Source organism: Acipenser ruthenus, chromosome 16 (genome assembly GCF_902713425.1).
Source record: "Acipenser ruthenus chromosome 16, fAciRut3.2 maternal haplotype, whole genome shotgun sequence".
NCBI classification, from domain to species: Eukaryota; Metazoa; Chordata; class Actinopteri; order Acipenseriformes; family Acipenseridae; genus Acipenser; species Acipenser ruthenus.
Window position 1 is genome coordinate 11,100,718 of NC_081204.1, and position 18,769 is coordinate 11,119,486.

Here is an 18,769-nt window from a genome sequence, read left to right on the forward strand (position 1 = left end):
ACTTGTTAGTGCACCCCAGTGGAAACCAGATTGTATTATCTTTACTCTTCCTAGGTTTCCTGCTGCATGGTTTAATACACAGATATGCCATGCATTTAACAAATATGGAACCTTTTTCATGTTTTATTTGAGACATTTTGTTTTATGTCTCTCTCAAACTCAAACAGCTAGCAGTTTGCCAAACATTGTTTTCACAATTAAGTTAGAAGACTCTGTTTCAATTCTGAAAAGCTAAGTACTGTAGAGTACAGATGTTTGATTTGCAATTTCAGCTGGCTTCCAGTAGGACCCATGCTCAAGCAATTCAATATTCATCTAGTCCAGGGCTTCTCAAACTCGGTCCTGGGCCCCCCCTGTGTCTGCTGGTTTTCATTCCAGCTGAGCTCTCAATCACTTAACTATACCCTTAATCAAACTGACGATTTGCTTAATTTTAACATTTAAAATTATAACATTTTATAAGTAACTAGAACTCTGCAACTGTTTAAGATATGAAAACAATTAAAAGGTCTAATTAAGCAAATTATTAGTTCAATTAAGGGTTTAGTTAAGTGATTGAGAGCTCAGTTGGAATGAAAACCAGAAGACACAGGGGGTCCCCGGGACCGGATTTGAGAACCCCTGATCTAATCTAACCCCATAACCGAAAGTCAATAGACATGGACACATCAACCAGGAATTGGGAGGGTTACCAAAATTCAGGAAGTTGTGAATTAACTCCCCATACACCAGAAATTTACTTCAGTCCGATTTAACAAATCTTATAAATATAGAGAGGGAAAAAAACAAGGCAGTCAGTCTTCCTGGGTCTGATCTGCGGGTGATGTGCACTTCGAATAAAAATCCATGGAGCCCCAGAGTTTGGCAAAAATATCATCCATCTGACAGTAACTTGGAGGATCAATCCCTTTCCTACCAAGCAGCTGTAAACCCCCATCCCCACCTCCACCGACTATCTTATTTTCCAACATTTGCATCAGGCAATTTGGCGCACAAACTCATTCTTCATTGGCAATATGGACTCTGCAAACAGCCACAGTAGCAATAGACTTGTTAAAATTGATCAGCCAAACAGCACCCCCACAGCACTAATCCTACATTTCCTCCAGTAAAGCAATTTATTTTCAAATGTTCTAGTTGGCTTTAAGGGATAAAGCAGATATGCCTATTTTTTTGTGAGAGGGTTTTACAGGGTGTCCTGGGAGAGATAGCAATATAAGGATTGCTTTTAAAGAACGACCACATCTAGACAAGATCTGGCCGGGAGGAAGGACTACACCATCATTCCTTAACACTTTTTTTTTACCTTGGAAACTGCATGAACAGATAACAGATGTATACAGTACATGCTCACAGCAGCAAAGATCTGTCAAAGCTGATGTTAAGGATCTGCTTTGTAGAGCTATTGTAAATAATAACCCCCCCCTGCCTATGAATATCTGAAGATACCATACCAATATAGATTAGATATTGGTTACTGTGGGAGATTAGTCAAGTTAACACTGGCATTTACTCTCCCATTTTGTTCAAGGCCATGAGGTCATTAACATCCTCTATTAAATACTTCTGCTTTGAATTCTACTATTTAATACAAAACAACTTGACATTGAAATGGTGTGCATTTGTTATTGTCTCAAACACAGTGAATGAGTGTTTGACATTTTTACCATTTGTTGAGCTACAGGTAAAACAATATATCAAACCTTCAATAATTCTGCTCTTTATTTGCCTCTCACTGGGGAAACAAAGATGGATTCTGGGACAGATGCACTCAAATAGCTTGAAACTGTATAGGCCAGTTTATGATTGGTTTTGTACTGTTTTTTTTGTTTGGTTAAATCTATGCCTGGCTAACAGGTATACTCCCATCTTGTCACCCCTGTACTTATTTTGTCATTCCAAAGCCTTTTACTCTGTCCATTTAAAAAAATAAATAAAAATGGCCTGTGTCGTTAATCAGACACCCACTGTACTCCAGCTAATCTGTCATCAAGGGACCTGTGTTCTTCAAATGCACCCTTTAAACGTTAGCACGCAGAAAGCCAAAGTCATTTAAATCAGCTTACTGACAAAAATGATGTAACATGTCAAAAAGATAATGCCTCATCACAAAAACATTAATACAATATTGTCTTACATTCTTAAAATTACCCAGCCAGCCGTGCGCATCCCAGACGTCTCTGATTTATCTTTTGATCTTGCCATCTCTGGGACCTACCTGCCCAGCTGTTGGGTTTAGTCGTTAGGACAGCTAATCCAAGTCCCCCTTTTTTTCCACACTTCTAACAGGGCAGCTGCTCAGTCCTCCCAGCCAGCAATGACTGCCTTATCCCAGTACTATTAACTGATAAAAGATTGTATTGGTAAAAGAAAGCTAAAGTATGAATTTTGTCCTTACAAACCCCAAAAAACTGTTTGATTAATGTTTTTTCAAAAAAATTGGACTGGCAGTTTGATTTTAGCAGAATTGGACACATTTTGATTCCCATCAAAGTGACTACAAAAGTGACTTCAGCGAGGATGTTCTCTTTCAGTTTGCCCGTGTTAACCAGATAAGACCCTTCAATATCCTCCTGAAGCTTTCATTCGCTCGAATGAGATCAGAAGACTTGTTTCTTGTGATGATTCTCTTGTTGGAATTGGTCTTGATTCTAACCAGAACAAAAAATTACATCCACCCACAAACACTCAGCTGCCGTCATGTAACGTTTTCATTATTGAATTAATGCCCATTACAGCTCATTTTGTTTTAAAGATAATAAAACAGCGAGCTACAGATAAAAACAATCTTTATTATTATTATTATTATTATTATTATTATTATTATTATTATTATTATTATTATTATTATTATTATTATTAATATTAATAATTAGACAATGGATCAAAATGCCAAGAAAGCCAAAACTACAGCTATCCTGGTTGCTTTCCCTCTGGTAATTAAACAAGAGCTGCAGACAGTATGGAGGGCTCTTTAAATACATATTAATCTGTATATTAAAGACATGTGTCTTGCAGTTCTGCAGACAACCACATTTTCACTTTTAACTCTCTGTCTGGCTCGTGAGGCTGTAATTAATTTATTCTTGAGCTCATTAAAAACTTTTATTCAAGATGGAAAAGATTTTTAGCAACAGTTTGTGATGACATTTGGCAAGCCATGTAATATTTTATTTATTTATTTTTTATTTATTTTTTTAGTGAGGCGCTGTAGGCTGTATTTCAGAGCTATTGTTAAATAAAAGCAACTCCTTTAAGTATTCGATTCAGCAATATGAATGTGCTTTTATTTCCCTTTGGACAGCTGTATTTTTCACAATTCAGTGGATATATGTGTGTCTACTTTCTGCCCTATTGTCCTTTTATAACATTTGAATTCGCTCTTGTCTGACCAAATTTGTGAAAGTCATCAAACTTTCAACTGACCTGGATTTTGCGCCATCATGCTACCAATAGACATTTTGCGATTTAATTCTAAGTTATTCTAACTTTCAGTCAAAACCACGCTGCCACTTCAGTTTGACATTTTAGGATTGCCTCAGACCTTGCCAATTTTGCCCATAAAAAAACTGTGTCTGATATAAAAAAAAAAAATCACCTACGATGTGTGGTTGTAGTGAGACAGCCCGCAGCTTGTGTGCACCCAAATGCCTTCAGTGTTTTTCTTATAAAATGGACTATGAAATATTATTGTGATGAAGCTTATGAGATGCGGAGCTGTGCACTTGTACTAAAACAATTCAGCCAATCAGGTATACTCTGTTTGTCCAGGATGGTTTTAAGGACACTTGCCTCTTATGATAAAATGAGTCCTTCATTTAATGTGGTTTACTAAGTTGTTTCTTTCTATCATTCAACCTTGGCTTTGTGAGAGGTGATTATTCAGCTGTTGCATGAAAGACTTATGGCCCTGTGTTATTTCTGGCAAAAAGCCAATCCTGCCTATTATTATTATTATTATTATTATTATTATTATTATTATTATTATTATTATTATTATTATTATTATTATTATTAAAATGTTCTTGTTAATTGTTAAAAGTGAAGATAGTTATTTCTATTGCCGGCACATAGACTGGATGGGTTGATTATGTCCAAAAGATGTTTCGTACAGAGTTGGTCAAGGCCAGGGAATCTGTAATTGATTTATTTTTATTTGTAATAATCTGCTATTGTCCGTGCTTGTGACTCCTGGGAGGTTTCCAATACCAGGAATAAGCCATGATTTGCACCCACACACGTGGTATACTTCTAACAATTAGTGACTGCCAAGTGTCTCAAGCTGTGTTCTTAGAATGACATCTGCTTTGGAATTGGATCACCATGTTTTATCTTACAAACTCCAGACTGCTAGATGCGAGATGATCTGAACTCTGAAATGTGATGAATTTGCCAGATATGGTGTGTTTTTATTGCGAGGCAAGTTATTTTCCACTTACACAGTGTTTAAGTGACTTTATCATCAGTAAAAAGTAGAAATGTGATCATTCCAAAGATTTCTCCTTCCCTGTGCCGTTTGGCTTTTAACTTCCCCTTTTTTTAAGGGATGTGAACACAAGCGCTTTACTCTACTGGCAGCTGTTGCCCATTGGAATGCATGAGGCAGATATAAATAAAAACTGCATCTGCGGTTCTCCAAACAAATACAGTACTTGTGGCATGTCAAAGGCTGTAACGCTCAAGCCACAGATGAATCATTAAATATTTGTTTGTGTCTTGTTTTGTCTTTTACTTCTGTCTTGAGGGTTATTTAAAGTGTATTTGGTGGGTTTTTTATTTTTATTTATTTTTGTACATTAAGCAGAAGTGATTCTTTCAAGACAATCACATCTGCACTAAATTCTAATTCCTTTTACAGTAGGTGTCTGCTTACTACTTTAATACAAGCCTTAGCCGCTGTACATACTAAGTAAGCCTAATTTTCAATGATAAACATTTCGATTTTTCAATGTTTTTAAATGTCAAACTTTCCGCATGCTAAACTCCAACTCTATTGTAAAGTATTTTATAAGACAACTAATATTGGTCAACATTTTGCTTTATCGTTTATCTTTAGGGGCTCAAGCTTCCTATAATAGGCCTGCTACTCTTTGCATCAGTAGGTTGCTATAAACTCTCAAGTTCAGTCTGGCTTCGTAAGCAATTCAGAAGTGAAATGGCGTTTTGTGTTATACCGCTGATATATGAAAAAAATATAACATGTAAAACAATATGGGAAACTATACCTTTGTTAAATACACCAATGGATTATGTAATGTTTATACACATTTTTGTATAGGGTTTGGCGTTTTCTACTTCCATTGGCCTGACTACCATCCTATTGAATATATTTTAGCAGTGCATATTGTAAGATTTTTACGAACCCTAGTACTGCACACGTGCACGGACGTTTAGAAACCTCTCTTCCCAACCTGCCTCTTGCTTTCGTAGGATAATGAAATCAACCGGTAGCTTCACCCCCGAGGGGGAAACCAATAAAAGACTTCATTTTGCTAAAAAAAAAAAACAATCTGATTATTCAAAAGGCTCACACAGGTTAATGCAAATTAACGTTTGCTGCTGTTCATTTCTACTGGCTAGGTTCTAAGCTGGGAATTTTTTATTTTTATTTTTTTCTCCCGAGATCCAAACAATGTGTTTTTTTTTATTTTTTTTTATTGTTGCTGTTTTCGTCACAGAGCCAATTTATTCTCTCATAATTCATGCTGGAAGCATTGTTCTGTATTTTGTTTAATTGGGGACGTTCAGGCTGGTTGATGGCTATGGGGTTTGGGGAGTGGACCACAGGTAAACCATGGATTGAGATGTATTTCTATTTGTGAAATATAAATAATTACTAACCCTTCCATATTGAGAGCTTATTTACTTATTATTTTTATTTTTTAAAGTAATATTAGAAATGTGTTGCTGTAATTCACAGCGAGGATGTGGTTTAACTGAGAATGATGCTAGCTGCTTCTGTGTTGTCGGCCTTCTGGATACAGTTAAACAGCGATGACCCATATCAATGTCATTTTTTTCCCCCTGACAAAATAAAATACAAATGTAAATACAATAACCCGTTTCTGGAATAATGCAGACTATTCTTCAAAGATTTGCAGGAATTATGGCACAGCTACTGGGATCTATCCTTATAGAAACAAAGGTGGTTAAGTTGCAGGTGGTTCGAGAGACGGTGCTCTGATTCTATCAGAAGCTGTTAGTGTTGAAATCTTCACTTTGACATTTATGCAAGTGTACAGTCCTCCTTTCAGGGATGCACTCCATTCTGGCGCACCTGCTGATCCCGGACTATCACGGAAACAGCAGGTATTGTCTCGATACGTTCTGGCCTTTGACCTTTAAGAAGGACGGCCAGCTGAATTCTTGTCAGCTGTTACCTTGGCTGGCTGCAGTCATTAAATATGTTTGCTTGCCTTTCAAGGAGAGTGTGTGTGTGCGCGCATGGTTGGTGTGGATCCACTGAGAGCACTGTAATAATGCTTTGTTGCAGATCAGTTTCTGGTGTCTCTCTTGGTTTATTGTTTTCCAGTTTATTCTCCTGCTGTGCATTCAAAAGGAGGCCTTTGCCCATTTCCCTCCTTAAAACTGACTGGCAGAAACATAATAATTTGTTTTGAATAAGTTATGTTTTATGATGAATAGTTGTGCCTATACAGCTGATATTAAAGCAGTTGGGGTACATACTGTTACCTGCCTTCCCTCTATGTCAGGGGTGCACAATTCCGGTCCTGGAGGGCCGGATCCCTCCTGGCTTTTGTTCCAACTGTGTTCTAAATTACTTAATTAGACCAATAATTGGTAATAATTGGTCCAATTGAGTAATTTAGGGCAAGGTTGGAACAAAAGCCAGGAGGGACACCGGCCCTCCAGGACCGGAATTGTGCACCCCTGCTCTATGTAATACCTACTGCCCCCCAAAAAATCTGTAACCTGATTTTATTTTGGGCCTTAAAGGGTACATAAGGACCTTTTTATTTTATTGTGTTGCATGTTCCCATGTGTTGCTACAACTGTTTACGTAAGGAGTGTTTATTTATAATTTTTTTTACATTTTGACCACTTTTTTTAAAAAACTTTTAAATTGCAGTCCCTGCCTGAGATGGATTTACCAGTGAGCAGGAGGAGGATGGGAAATGTAGTTCTGAGAGGTCCATGCGGGTACATGTGAAGCCATCTTGAGGCAGGGAATGCAATTTAAAAGTTTAAAAAAGTGGTCAAAATGTAAAATAAATAAAAAATAAATACACACACCTTATGCAAACAGTTGTAGCAACACATGGGAACATGTAACACAATTAAATAAAAAGGTCCTTATGAACCCTTTAATCTTATCTATCACATTTTGTAGGTGCTACAGGCACACCAATTTACAGATGTTAAGATTGTTATGATAATAGTGAAGGTAGGTAAGTGCCAGACTGATTTAAAATACAAGTAACAGCAATCAAATTACCACTCCCTTGTCACAGTTCTGTGGCACCAGTGTTTCCTTGCTTGTCGACACGCTGCTGAGCTGCTGCTGTTCCATAGTTTGGTAATTATGATGAAGCAACAGAAAAGATTGTTCTTCTGAAATGTTCACGTTGAAGCTTGGCCCCCTGCATTCTCAGTCTGGGTTTTTGGTAAATAAGTAATGTCATAGTGTCCCCTCCTTTGCGGATTGTAACTATAACTGTAACTGTCTGTCAATTTCTATGTTTTTGTTTTTTTGTTTCATTCACCATTCATTCGCGCCTCACTGTTTGATACGTCTTTCATTACCATGTCCTGTATCAATCAGCTGTATTGGTTATCTGTGCATCTATCAATCACCATTCATCTGCCTAGCTGTCACATACATCTAACCCGTCACATTTTCACTTGTGTTCATCTGTTTCTTCGGAGAATGTGAATCTATGCATTTTACTTATCCCAAATCTATAATATATTATCAAACATAATGTTCTTTTAAAGCTATCCAACAACCATGCTCAGTTTTTCTCTAAATATTTTAACTGCAGTGACATGCCACCTGCTTTCCCCTATGTAATGCTACTCTATCTCTGTACATTTTCTAGGCTAGGTTTCATGTGATTAAGTGCCAGCTGTAAAGATAGGACTGTTTAGTACAGTAAATAAGTATAATATTGCCTGCAGTACTTGAAGTTGTCACCTGGTACCAGTCAGTAAGCCATGGAACAGATGTCAAACAAATAACAGAAGCACTTTGAATAAGTAGCCCACTGTCTTAAGAAGCCTCAATTGCTCAGTCCCTTTGGTGGCTGGTTCCTTTTAGATTTCACTGTAAATACTTGATTCTAGGAAAAACATGTCATTTTTCATTTATGAAGAGTCCTTCAGCATTTTAAACAAATATTAAATTCTTTAATTTTGAGTGAACTAGAAAACTAAAAGTGAAACTCATGGTATATACCAATAAAACATGGTACCCTATAAAAGGAGCTAGCAAAGGAGAGAAACACTCTTCAGTAGAGCACATAAGTTTCAGATGTAATTTCCGCATTGGTTTCCATTGCAAGATATATATTTTTTTATTCAATCACATAAGTTTTATATCGTATGAATGAATAGACTTTTTTTTTTTTTTTTGCCGGAATACATTTCAAATATTCAAATATTTGTCCTAGCTCTCTTCCAATTTTATAAGGTGAGTAAAATACCTTGCTATATTGTACAATTGTGCTCACCAAGTGAACTGTGTTCAGTTTGGTGATATTTCAGTGTCTTGGCTTGGTTTTTGGCCACTAGGCTCAGTCCAGTTTCGGGAGATCTGGACAGCCGTTTGACAACCCAGGTGTTTCCGGTTTAGCAAGTTTTCATCTGACATCCAGAGGGGTGCTGGGGGTCAGTTGCCATGCTTCTCCAGCTGTGATGGGGATCCATCACTACTTATTAATAACTTTTTCAGCTTCCATTCTCTCCAGGCAATTTGAAAGAAAGTTATGTGTTTTCTCAGATTTGTATGATTTTCTTGGATTCCTTCTTTCGTAGTAAACAATATATTCTTATCTTGGATATAACACCCAATACTATCACAGGGGATTGAGTTAGATTTTAGTAATAATTAGTAAATGTTTGTCAATGTATCTTGTAATTAATGGGAATTGACATGGAAATTCCCCATGGTACCAATCAAGACACCAAGAGTGCTGACTAATAGTTTACTGGAAATTTTGACGTTGCCAAAAAAGAACTGGAGCAAGCCCAAAACACTACCTCAACGAGTCTAGAGTTAAACAAGCCTGAAGTGCTTCTGACTGCACAAGTTTATTGTATATCTTGGAGTAACCTTCAGTCCTGAAATGCACATGCAGGAAACATCTGTTTTGAAAGTAAACCCGAGAGGAACCCCCTGGTAAAATATTGTTTCAATATAGTTGGCAGTTCACGGATGCAGACTTTAAATGTTGACACCTGTCATAACAATGCACTTTTTAAATTTATTTATTTATTTTTTATTTCTTACACTTTCTGTCATTTTATGTCAAAGGTTTCTGGTCAGGCTTATAAGAAGCTGAACACCCATGTGTAATATGAAACTGACTTTATATAGCACAGAGTAAATCGGTGTACACAGTTGGGTTAAATACCATCGGGAGTGGAGTATAATTCTCGGAAGAGCTGCCACTGAAATCTACTAAAAAAGCAGTGTACGTTAGATTGGTAAAGAAACTGGAATGTGTTTTCATTTTAATTTTTTTGGGGGCGTTATTGCAAGCTCTAACTACAAGCTGAATTACTGGTCTGTAAAAATGAGGGAAGATTTAGAGGAAAACAGAGTCGCTTGTTGTCAGATGTTTCACCTGAGGTTTTGAAGAAATCAAACTGATCAACTTGTCTGCTCTTGTCGCCTGTGTCCAGAGATGTACAGCACTGTCTAATTTAGAAAACAGCCAGTCCATTTGTGTGCTTTACCACCTGGCCTAGGTTACAGTTCGCTTTAATTTTTAAACAAGAACATTAAAAATATGATTTTTTTTTACAGTACATATGATCTTAGTAATTATTTTTTACTAAGGCAGGGGTGCACATTCCAGTTCTCATTGTCCGGATCCCTCCTGCTCTTTTTTCCACCTGTACCTTAAATTACCTGACTGAACCAATTTACCTCAATATGCTGAATTTAAGTTAAAATATGCAGACATACTTGCAGTCCAGCAAGCAACCCATTAGTAAAGCTGCAATTGTACCCATGTTTCCAAAGTCAGTAACTATAATCTGTCAGTCTCTCCTCCACTGCATATTGCTGTCGAAGAGAGCGCTGTATTTTCCAGCTGAATATTTTCCAGTGTGAAGACCTTGCATTGAGTGTGAAACTGTGTCCCAGAATTAATATGCAGAAAGAAAACTCAGTCTCGGGTTGCTGTAAAATCTGATAACTCACAATGTGGCCACGGACTGGGAAGGTTATTGTCTGATAGCACGCTCTCTTGATGAATGTAAAGCAATCGCTTGCTGGAATGCGTACTGTTCCAACAGCATAGGCAATTCATTAAGAGGAGCTAAAGCGGAATCAGAGAGAGGCAGATTGCTTGTATTGATATAAATAAGCTTCGTTCCTGTCTAGATTAGGGTTAACTTTGATCTATCCCCTGTGCAAAACGCAGTAAAGCTCTGGATCATGCCAGTCTGGAAGGCGTTTACCATTTAGTTTTTTTTTAATTTTTTATTTCTTGTGAATTACAAGGTCACTGGTTTTGAGACCATGTGGTAGTATAGCAGGACCTGCTTCATCTACACCACAAGCTTGTAGTTTTCCTCAGAGTTACTACATGTTTTTTTTTTTTTAAGGTATGAATTTATAGTTTGTAATGCAGAAGGCTACTCCAATTTTGATAGATTTTTAATTTCAGGAAAAAGCCCTCCACAAACCTGTCACGTCGATCACATATAAATGGGAAGTATTGTTGTTATTGGTTGATTACCATAGATACTGTATATCATCCATGACTAGTAAACACTAAATACTGCTCAATTTCTAAATTAAACTTTTTTTTTAAAATAAACTTTCAAATGTACTTTTTACAAGTAAGAAAAATTGGGCAGTTCAGCTAAAGTGAAGTTACAATTCTAATGAGATGTAGATCCGAGGTAATCATGCTTCCCTAGTGTCGTCAATACATATATAAAGATGGATGAAGATGTAGATTTAAGGATAGTCATACCAATCTGGACACAATTTAAATCAAATAATGGTTTGCTTTTAGTATTGCTTCATAATTACAGGGAATCTATTAGTAAATCTCTAAACGGTTACAGTTTGCTAACAGTAGTTTTATTTAATACTGTTGAATTTTAAGTATACAGTGGTTCTAAACTGTTCAACTAAGAATTTCTGAAATACCTGAGCTAACCAATCCAAGTCTAGTTTTATTTGTTTTTTGCTGTGGCCTGGCCAGCGTGGGTTAACCTTGGCCACACACCATTCTCAGGGCTGTATGGCAGTGCTGTCAGGCCAGCTGTCAGGTTTAAGAGCCAGCAGACGGGTACCCTGGTGCTATAGATGTAGCCCCGGAGCTGTGTAGCGGAGCGGCACATTCCAGAAGACAGGTGTTGAGATGATAGATCTCCAGGTCTCCTCCACCACACTTTAGCAGCAGGGAAAGCAGAAATAATAGAACAAAAAAACTACAGAACATTCTTTCCATTCCCACTTAAATAAATATAGTACAGTACAAAATATGACTGTAGCTTATTGTTCCCCTTGAATAGCTGCATACAGGATGCTTATGTAATCTGCTGTTTTGCCATAGTCTGGCTGCACTGACTGGGTACGTAATTGCATAAATGATAGCATGTTGCTACATCCGCACCCAGGCGATGGGAGTGAAGATGTTTTGCCACTCAATTGGTTGGATACCAGAAAATAGCATTGTGATTAGCAGAGTAAATGTTGCTCTTATGACATGGTGGCCCTGTCTTATTATTTTTAAAATGCCAATTTGGTTGTAAGCATAGGTGTATTCATAATAGTAGAAAAGAATGCCAGCTAGAGATTGCAGAGAGGAACACACAAATGATTTCACTGTGGGATTTCCACACACGTCTTCGTTTTTGAGAACATGTATAAATATTTTTAAAATGTAAATGAATGTTTCAATAAAAAGTAGCTGAACAAAGAATATATCGGGTTTTTTTTGTATAAATCATTGCACCGAAATACCAGTAATGTGTTCTCTGTACATACTGCATTATGTAAAAATATAAATCTGTACAAAAGGTCTATACAGTATACAATGCAGTGATAAAATCAAATGAATACCAAGCGCACTTTCTTTTTACTTTAGCTGAAGGCTACCAGTGGCACAAAATAAATCATTCTGCTGCATTGTACACATTTACTGTACAATGTGAAACTAATACAAGATTATTTTAAATGGAAACAAAATGATTTTAGTGCTTTTTTTTTTATTTTTTTTTTTACTTATTTCATTTGTGTTAACTTATCACACAATTAACACAAATGAATTTGATATTATTGGGGGACATGTGTTGTGTTCGGCATATCCAAATATACAGCATAATGTTGTTGTTAGCGATGGACTACTGTAGACTAGATTCACAGCCCATTATTTAAGAAGAAAACTTTCTTCATTCCTAAAAACACATGCAAGCACAGATTTCCCTGTTTTGTTGTTGGCGGGGGTGGAGAGTCCTAATGTTTGCCATGACTAACAGTTATCTGTTCTAGGACTTGCATACTGACCTTGCAATCATGTCATACTTGATTCAGCTCCTTTTTCTTAGTACAGCCTCATGATTATTTGGGGCCCACGCCATGTACATTGCATAAATAGAGATGCAAACAATACTGTTCAGTTCAATTATAATACAATGGAACGCAGTGAGATCCACATGACAACAAGCGTTTTCTGTCATAAGTAACTCCATGTGAGTAACTACCGGTCAATGAAGGGACACGGATGTCAGTTTGTACTGCCAGATGACTGTGCCAGTCATTCTTCTCCTGTCGAGCCTGCAGTGCCCTGAGGCAGGGAGGCAGAGAGGCACAGGGAAGCACACAATCTGCACACAATCCCACTCACTCTCTCTTTATGGCCTGCTTCTTGTTTGGGGAGCAGTAGGGTGGCTGGGAGATTCTTGGCAGTGAGAGATATTCCCTGTTTTAGCCTGGAGCCCCTGGTGGGCCCCACGCACTCATACCTCAGATATGTAATTGATTTTTATAAACTAGAAGGGAGCCATACATCTGTTTTAATTAAATAAGTCATTAAACAAGTCTATTTACAGTGAAAAAAAAAAAAAAATCATTGTCTGAGGAGGTGGGATAGAAAAATCTGACCTGTACATTACCAGCTATTATAACAGTTCTTAGTCTTGCCCAGCATGCTGTAGTGACCCCTTGTGGACATTCCACCCTATTGACCTCTAGCCTTTATTATATTAATATTTAACTGGCCCTTTTCAGCCATTGAATTTTTATTTTTTTGGGGGTCATGCCATCATATTTAAGGGGAGGATATCTGAACCATGTTTAGTTCACTTTCTATCCACACTAATCCTGCTGTCCCAAAATTAAGAGTTGTGTGCCTTGTATGAAAACCATTCATAGAAAAATAATTCCCAAGTTGTTTTTTTCAGTGTGCTGTTTTGAGTTATTTTTCCTAGACCTCTTTACAGGTCTGCAGTGATGGAACAGTTAAGACATTGTTTTAGTGAAGGTTTAATATGAAAGGGTATTAAATATTAAAATAGATTATTTTTTTACACTGTTTGTACTGACATTTCAAAATCAGTCATACCCTGAACTGTTTGCTAACAATGGAGCCCAGTGGAACAAATGTTAATGGCCCCCTCCTTAAGTGTTCCTCTCTGTTGTTTTGCCTGCAGGACTGTCCCCAGATCCTCCCTTCCACCCAGATCTACATCCCAGTGGGGGTTGTGAAACCCATCACCCTGGCTGCAAAGAACCTCCCTCAGCCCCAATCTGGCCAGAGGAACTACGAGTGCATATTCCATATCCAGGGAGCCGTGATCAGCGTCACCGCTCTGCGCTTCAACAGCTCCAGCATCCAGTGCCAGAACACCCAGGTGAGCCATGCTTTCCAGGACACTGCATGTCTTCTATAGCTGTTTCTATTGCACTTTCAGAATCGGCACACCTCGGTGACTGCTCTGTTATCCCCTGTAAAAGTTTTAGCTGTAGGCTGAAAGCACAGTAGCTATGTGCTGTGCATATTCTGAACTGATTTGTATTTAATTATTTTAACCTTCAGGTAAGTGAGTACTTATAAGCCCTTGTTAAGGACAGTACTTAGTTCTTGGATAACGCTAGAAAATCATTTTGGAGAATCTCATTTCCCTCAATCTGTTTCCTGTGTATTCCAGAAATGTTGTTATGTAGGTCTTATCTTTTACTCCCCTTTTAGTTGTGGCTTTTTATTTATTTTTTGGCATTTTTATAAAGCACCTCTCGCTCAAAGAACAATGGAGGAGTGAGATTCGCTCTGCGGAAATTCTCATCACCGCTCCATTATCAGGCAGTATCTCAGACAGCCCATTTCCAGCATGCCCTTTCGTCATCTTGGCAGGTGGATCATGTTATCCAAACAAGTTATCCTGCTCGCTGCATTTGAAAAATTGATTGTTTAAAATGCAGTCTTGCTAGACCCTGCTGATCTAGATTGCGCATCTTTTTATTTTATTTTTTGTAAACTTTTGCTCGCCTCCTTGGACATTGGGTCTTATTCTGCTAACCTGCAGGTTCCCTTGGGGTGGGGAATTAGGAGGGTTGTGCAGTGTTATTAGTTGCTGTGGCTTCACTGAAGCTGTTAATCTGAAGGAGAAGTTCCTGTGCCAGACTGCCCAGTGGATTGATCCTGTTTACACCCCCCCCCCGGCTGGTAAAATGAGGAATGCAGGGCCGGTGCTATGTTTATTGTGGTGTACTTTATAACTGTGAGGCGACAGCTATAGGCTTTCTACTGTTTTTTCTTTTTTTTCTCCTTGATTTATTTAGTCTTGCTTATTAGGAGGTTTCCCTTTCTGTTGTCTACCGGAATGGTACACTGATGACAATTCTTCCTCCCACTTTTCCATTTTGGCTAGTGATCAGTCAGTTAAAGGTGTTTTATCTTTGTGAGTGAAGTTATGGATCAAGGGCATAGCTGGGCACACCTTCGCAATTATTTATTTATTTATTTTTATTGGAGCTGCCCCCCTACCACCACAATTATGAGAATTTTAAATCGCATATCAGAAAGTATTTGCCATAATTCCAGTATATCTCATCTTGTGTCCAAATGTCATCCCGTGCATAGAACACCACACAAAACAAAAAAAGACATCCAATACATCACCACAGACAACACATTGAGGACGAGGTTCGTCTGCAGTGCTAACAAAGGTTAATCTAATTTCTGAGCAACTTTCTTCATATTTCCAAATTTAGTTTTGTAGACGACGCTGATGCACCTGCACAATCACTCTTTTTTCATGCTGCAGAAACCAATCCATTTTATGTACTCACCAAGGGTACAATGTGGCAGCAACAGAACTGTCGTTTATTAATCACTCTGGTTTATTAAACACTGTTTTCCAGACTAAACTAATACAGGTATCATAGGTTAGAAGAAAAAAGAAAGAAAAAACCTTTGTAAAATTCACATTTAGAGATTTGTTATTGCTGTAATTACTGTATTAGAACTCACACCGCGCCCCCAAAAAAGTTTGACATGGCCCCACCGATTTCCTGAAATGATTGAGAGATTTTCTTTATCCATTTTTTTTCTCGGCAGTATTTCTTTTAGGATTTGCAGAAGGGTGCTGCAGCGAATCCTGCTTCTTTGAAACAGCTGCCACTGAAATGACTCTGCCGCTTGTCACTTAGGATCGTGTGTCACTGTTTAAGCCGGGCTGCTAGTTAAAGCCCCCTCCTGATCCTTACACATTTGTTTCTCACAGCTCATCCTTCCTTTCCATTAACTTCTTTTTAGGCAACCATTAGAATTTCATTCCAGAATCACAGTTCACATATTTGGTCTCATAGCAACATCTGACATTTGCATCTTCAGTGCAATAGCGTGTATGGTTCACTTCCTGCAGCGAGTTTTGCTGTGTCAGTCATGTATTGTGCTGTCTGGAGATGACATAGAACAGTAAGCTGTTCAAGAACCTTCTAACACACCTGTAGCTTTTGGTGCTTAGCAAGTGGCCAAATGTGGCCTGGGACAACCTTGTGAGTGGACCCATAGTGAAACTATAAGACAGGTATTAACAGATGTTCAATAATATCTAGATGGTTGGCATACAAATACCTACTAATTACTTGTATTTTGTTGTGGATTATTAAAGCTATTGCTCATTTAAAATGGATTATTCGGTTTGCTTCTGCCATTTCTAGCCGTGGCCTTTTTAATTGAAAATCACTGGTGTATTTATTATAAGCAGAGACCCACCCATTTGGGATCTCAGTATTGTTTTGAGAAACAATGGCAGGGATCAGAAGCACTTTGTTTAGATGTAAGTGTATGTTTTAACTCTGGGTTTAACATTCACACAGCAATTCCTTGTGATATCCTAATTATATATTGTGTCTTTTGTACAACAAATACACATTAGTCAGTCATACCAACTACAATGTATATATAAAAAAATAAATAAAAAAAAAAACATTTGCAATGCCAGTATTATGAAAGCCCTGCTCAACCTTTCAGCCTGTAACCAATCATGACTTTAGGATGATTTTTTAATACTGTATATACACCCTCATTTGAATAGTATTGCCCTGAGTAGCATGCAATCAATGTTAAATGAAATAGTTGAACATTGGGGAAGAAACATCAAGATTCAGAACAGTTGAAAATGGTATACACCATACTTGTACAAAAAGCTAGTACATGCTTTGACAAGTCATCTATAATATGTAGGTTTCATCATCAAAACCATATAACTAGTAACAGTATAGTCAAACAGCGAAAGGTATTTTTTGTAATATCTGAATCCAGATGGTATATCTGTGGGCACCTCTCTAGAGCAGCTATGACTTGGTTATGACAGTCTTTTACACAAATGAAAGCATACTCAGGCCTCCAGCACACCTTCACGTGTGGGTCACGTTATGTTTAGCAGCCTGTATGTTTGTTATTTGTGCTGTAATTCTAGCAGGTGAAAGTGGTCTGCTCATAGAGGACAGCTCTTACAGGAACTCATAACTGCTAGAGATGTGTGAATACAGTAACCCTAATTCTGTATTCGTTGCCCCCCTGATAGTAGTGTTTCTTGTATCGGCGGGAGCTTGGATAAACTTCAGTGTATAACGTCTCCATTTTTCAGTAGAAAACACATTTAGGATAAAAACAAAAAAGGAAAACAAAAAAGAGCCAGCTAGTGTTTGCTCATTGATTAAGTAAACTGAGGATGTTAATCCGTGGTTTAGCCTGCTGTGAACTGCTGGCAAGTGTGGTGTTAGTACATTAGCTCAATGCATTACAATAGGGGTACTGCATTCATCTGGCTGTTTGTGGAGAGACCCACCATAGACCTGACCTGTTTTATAATAGACTGCTTTGACTTCATCAAGCGAGGAGGGGATCAGTTTGCTGGCAGTTCCATCACAAAAAAAACCATCTAGTTAATACTTAATAGAGCCGTCGTTCTTTATTTAACAGGGGAATGTTTGCATGCAGGATAGATGGGACAGTTCCTCTGACAGCCTGACTGCTGACCAACTTAACAAGTTGTGTGCATGAATAATCACACCATTAGCTATGGTATATACATTAAAACATACAGTAAGAGCTTACATTTTAAAAATAAAATAAATTCAGAATTAATAATTTAATGCCACAGCAGATTGTGTTGGGAATGAGTTTGAAATTAGTAAAAAAATTTTTTTTTATTAAACTCAGATTCTTAATTCACAATCTGCCGTCCATCCAAAAATAATTGAACTAAACCAAAGTAGAATGAACTGTAGCTGGTATGTATATTTTTAAATGTATATACACACAAGGCAGTCATTGCTTTCAGATTAACAGATGAACAGAAGAGAGTGTAAACCTGGTATTATGCTGTCCTAAAAGGGTTTACCAGAATTCCTTTAGATAAATGTCAGTACTCCCCAATCTCAAAACCTCCACCCCACTAGAAAAAAATACAAACCTTGTTATGCTTGTTCTCCACATCTATCTTCCCAGCAGCTGCGTTTAAACCGCAATGAAACGTATCAGGAGAGTGTGATGGGGGTCCAATTAAAGTGGTGCAGATAAAATGATGATGAATTGCAGTTTGGCTACAGGGAGACGCGCTGTACATTACAGCTGTCCCCGGACTCGGAGAAAATGGAGTTGAGGTCATCAAATCAGAGGGAAAATGAGGACGCGTCTGTAGCTCCGCTGTTCTCTCGGTGAAGAAAAAAAATAGTCAATTGTGGCTGCAGGGTTGTACTTCTCTTACCTGCTTTATATTTGTAATGGCATTGTTCTCTTGTAATAGAATGGGGGGTGGGGGGTTCTAAAATCCTTGCCCAGACGAAGCAGACTTGTAGATGTTGACAGGTAGGGTAGGTAGCACAGTTGGCAAGGTTATTCTGCCTAGGGATAGATGCAATAACCAAACATTCCTCTTGATTTTATAGGTCTATGGGAAAGCCTCTTGGGCTATATTTACATTTGCACACCAGTGCTGTTAATGTATATTCAAGCACACTATTACTTTACGAATAGGAGCACTCTTCCTTGTGGTGACCTGACCTTACTCCTAACGGCAATGATTCAGTCAGCATTCATATTGGACTATATGATAA

General features: G+C 37.9%; 1 protein-coding gene across 2 annotated transcripts in view; it reads left to right on the forward strand.

Moving 5' to 3' along the window:
- LOC117963410 (plexin-A1) overlaps positions 1-18,769 on the forward strand; it is a 197,925-nt gene that overhangs the window by 123,717 nt on the left and 55,439 nt on the right. For both annotated transcript variants that reach the window (XM_058988788.1, XM_058988789.1), the window contains exon 10: positions 13,855-14,055. In XM_058988788.1, the coding sequence (XP_058844771.1) occupies positions 13,855-14,055 (201 nt within the window). The remainder of the gene's footprint in view (positions 1-13,854; positions 14,056-18,769) is intronic.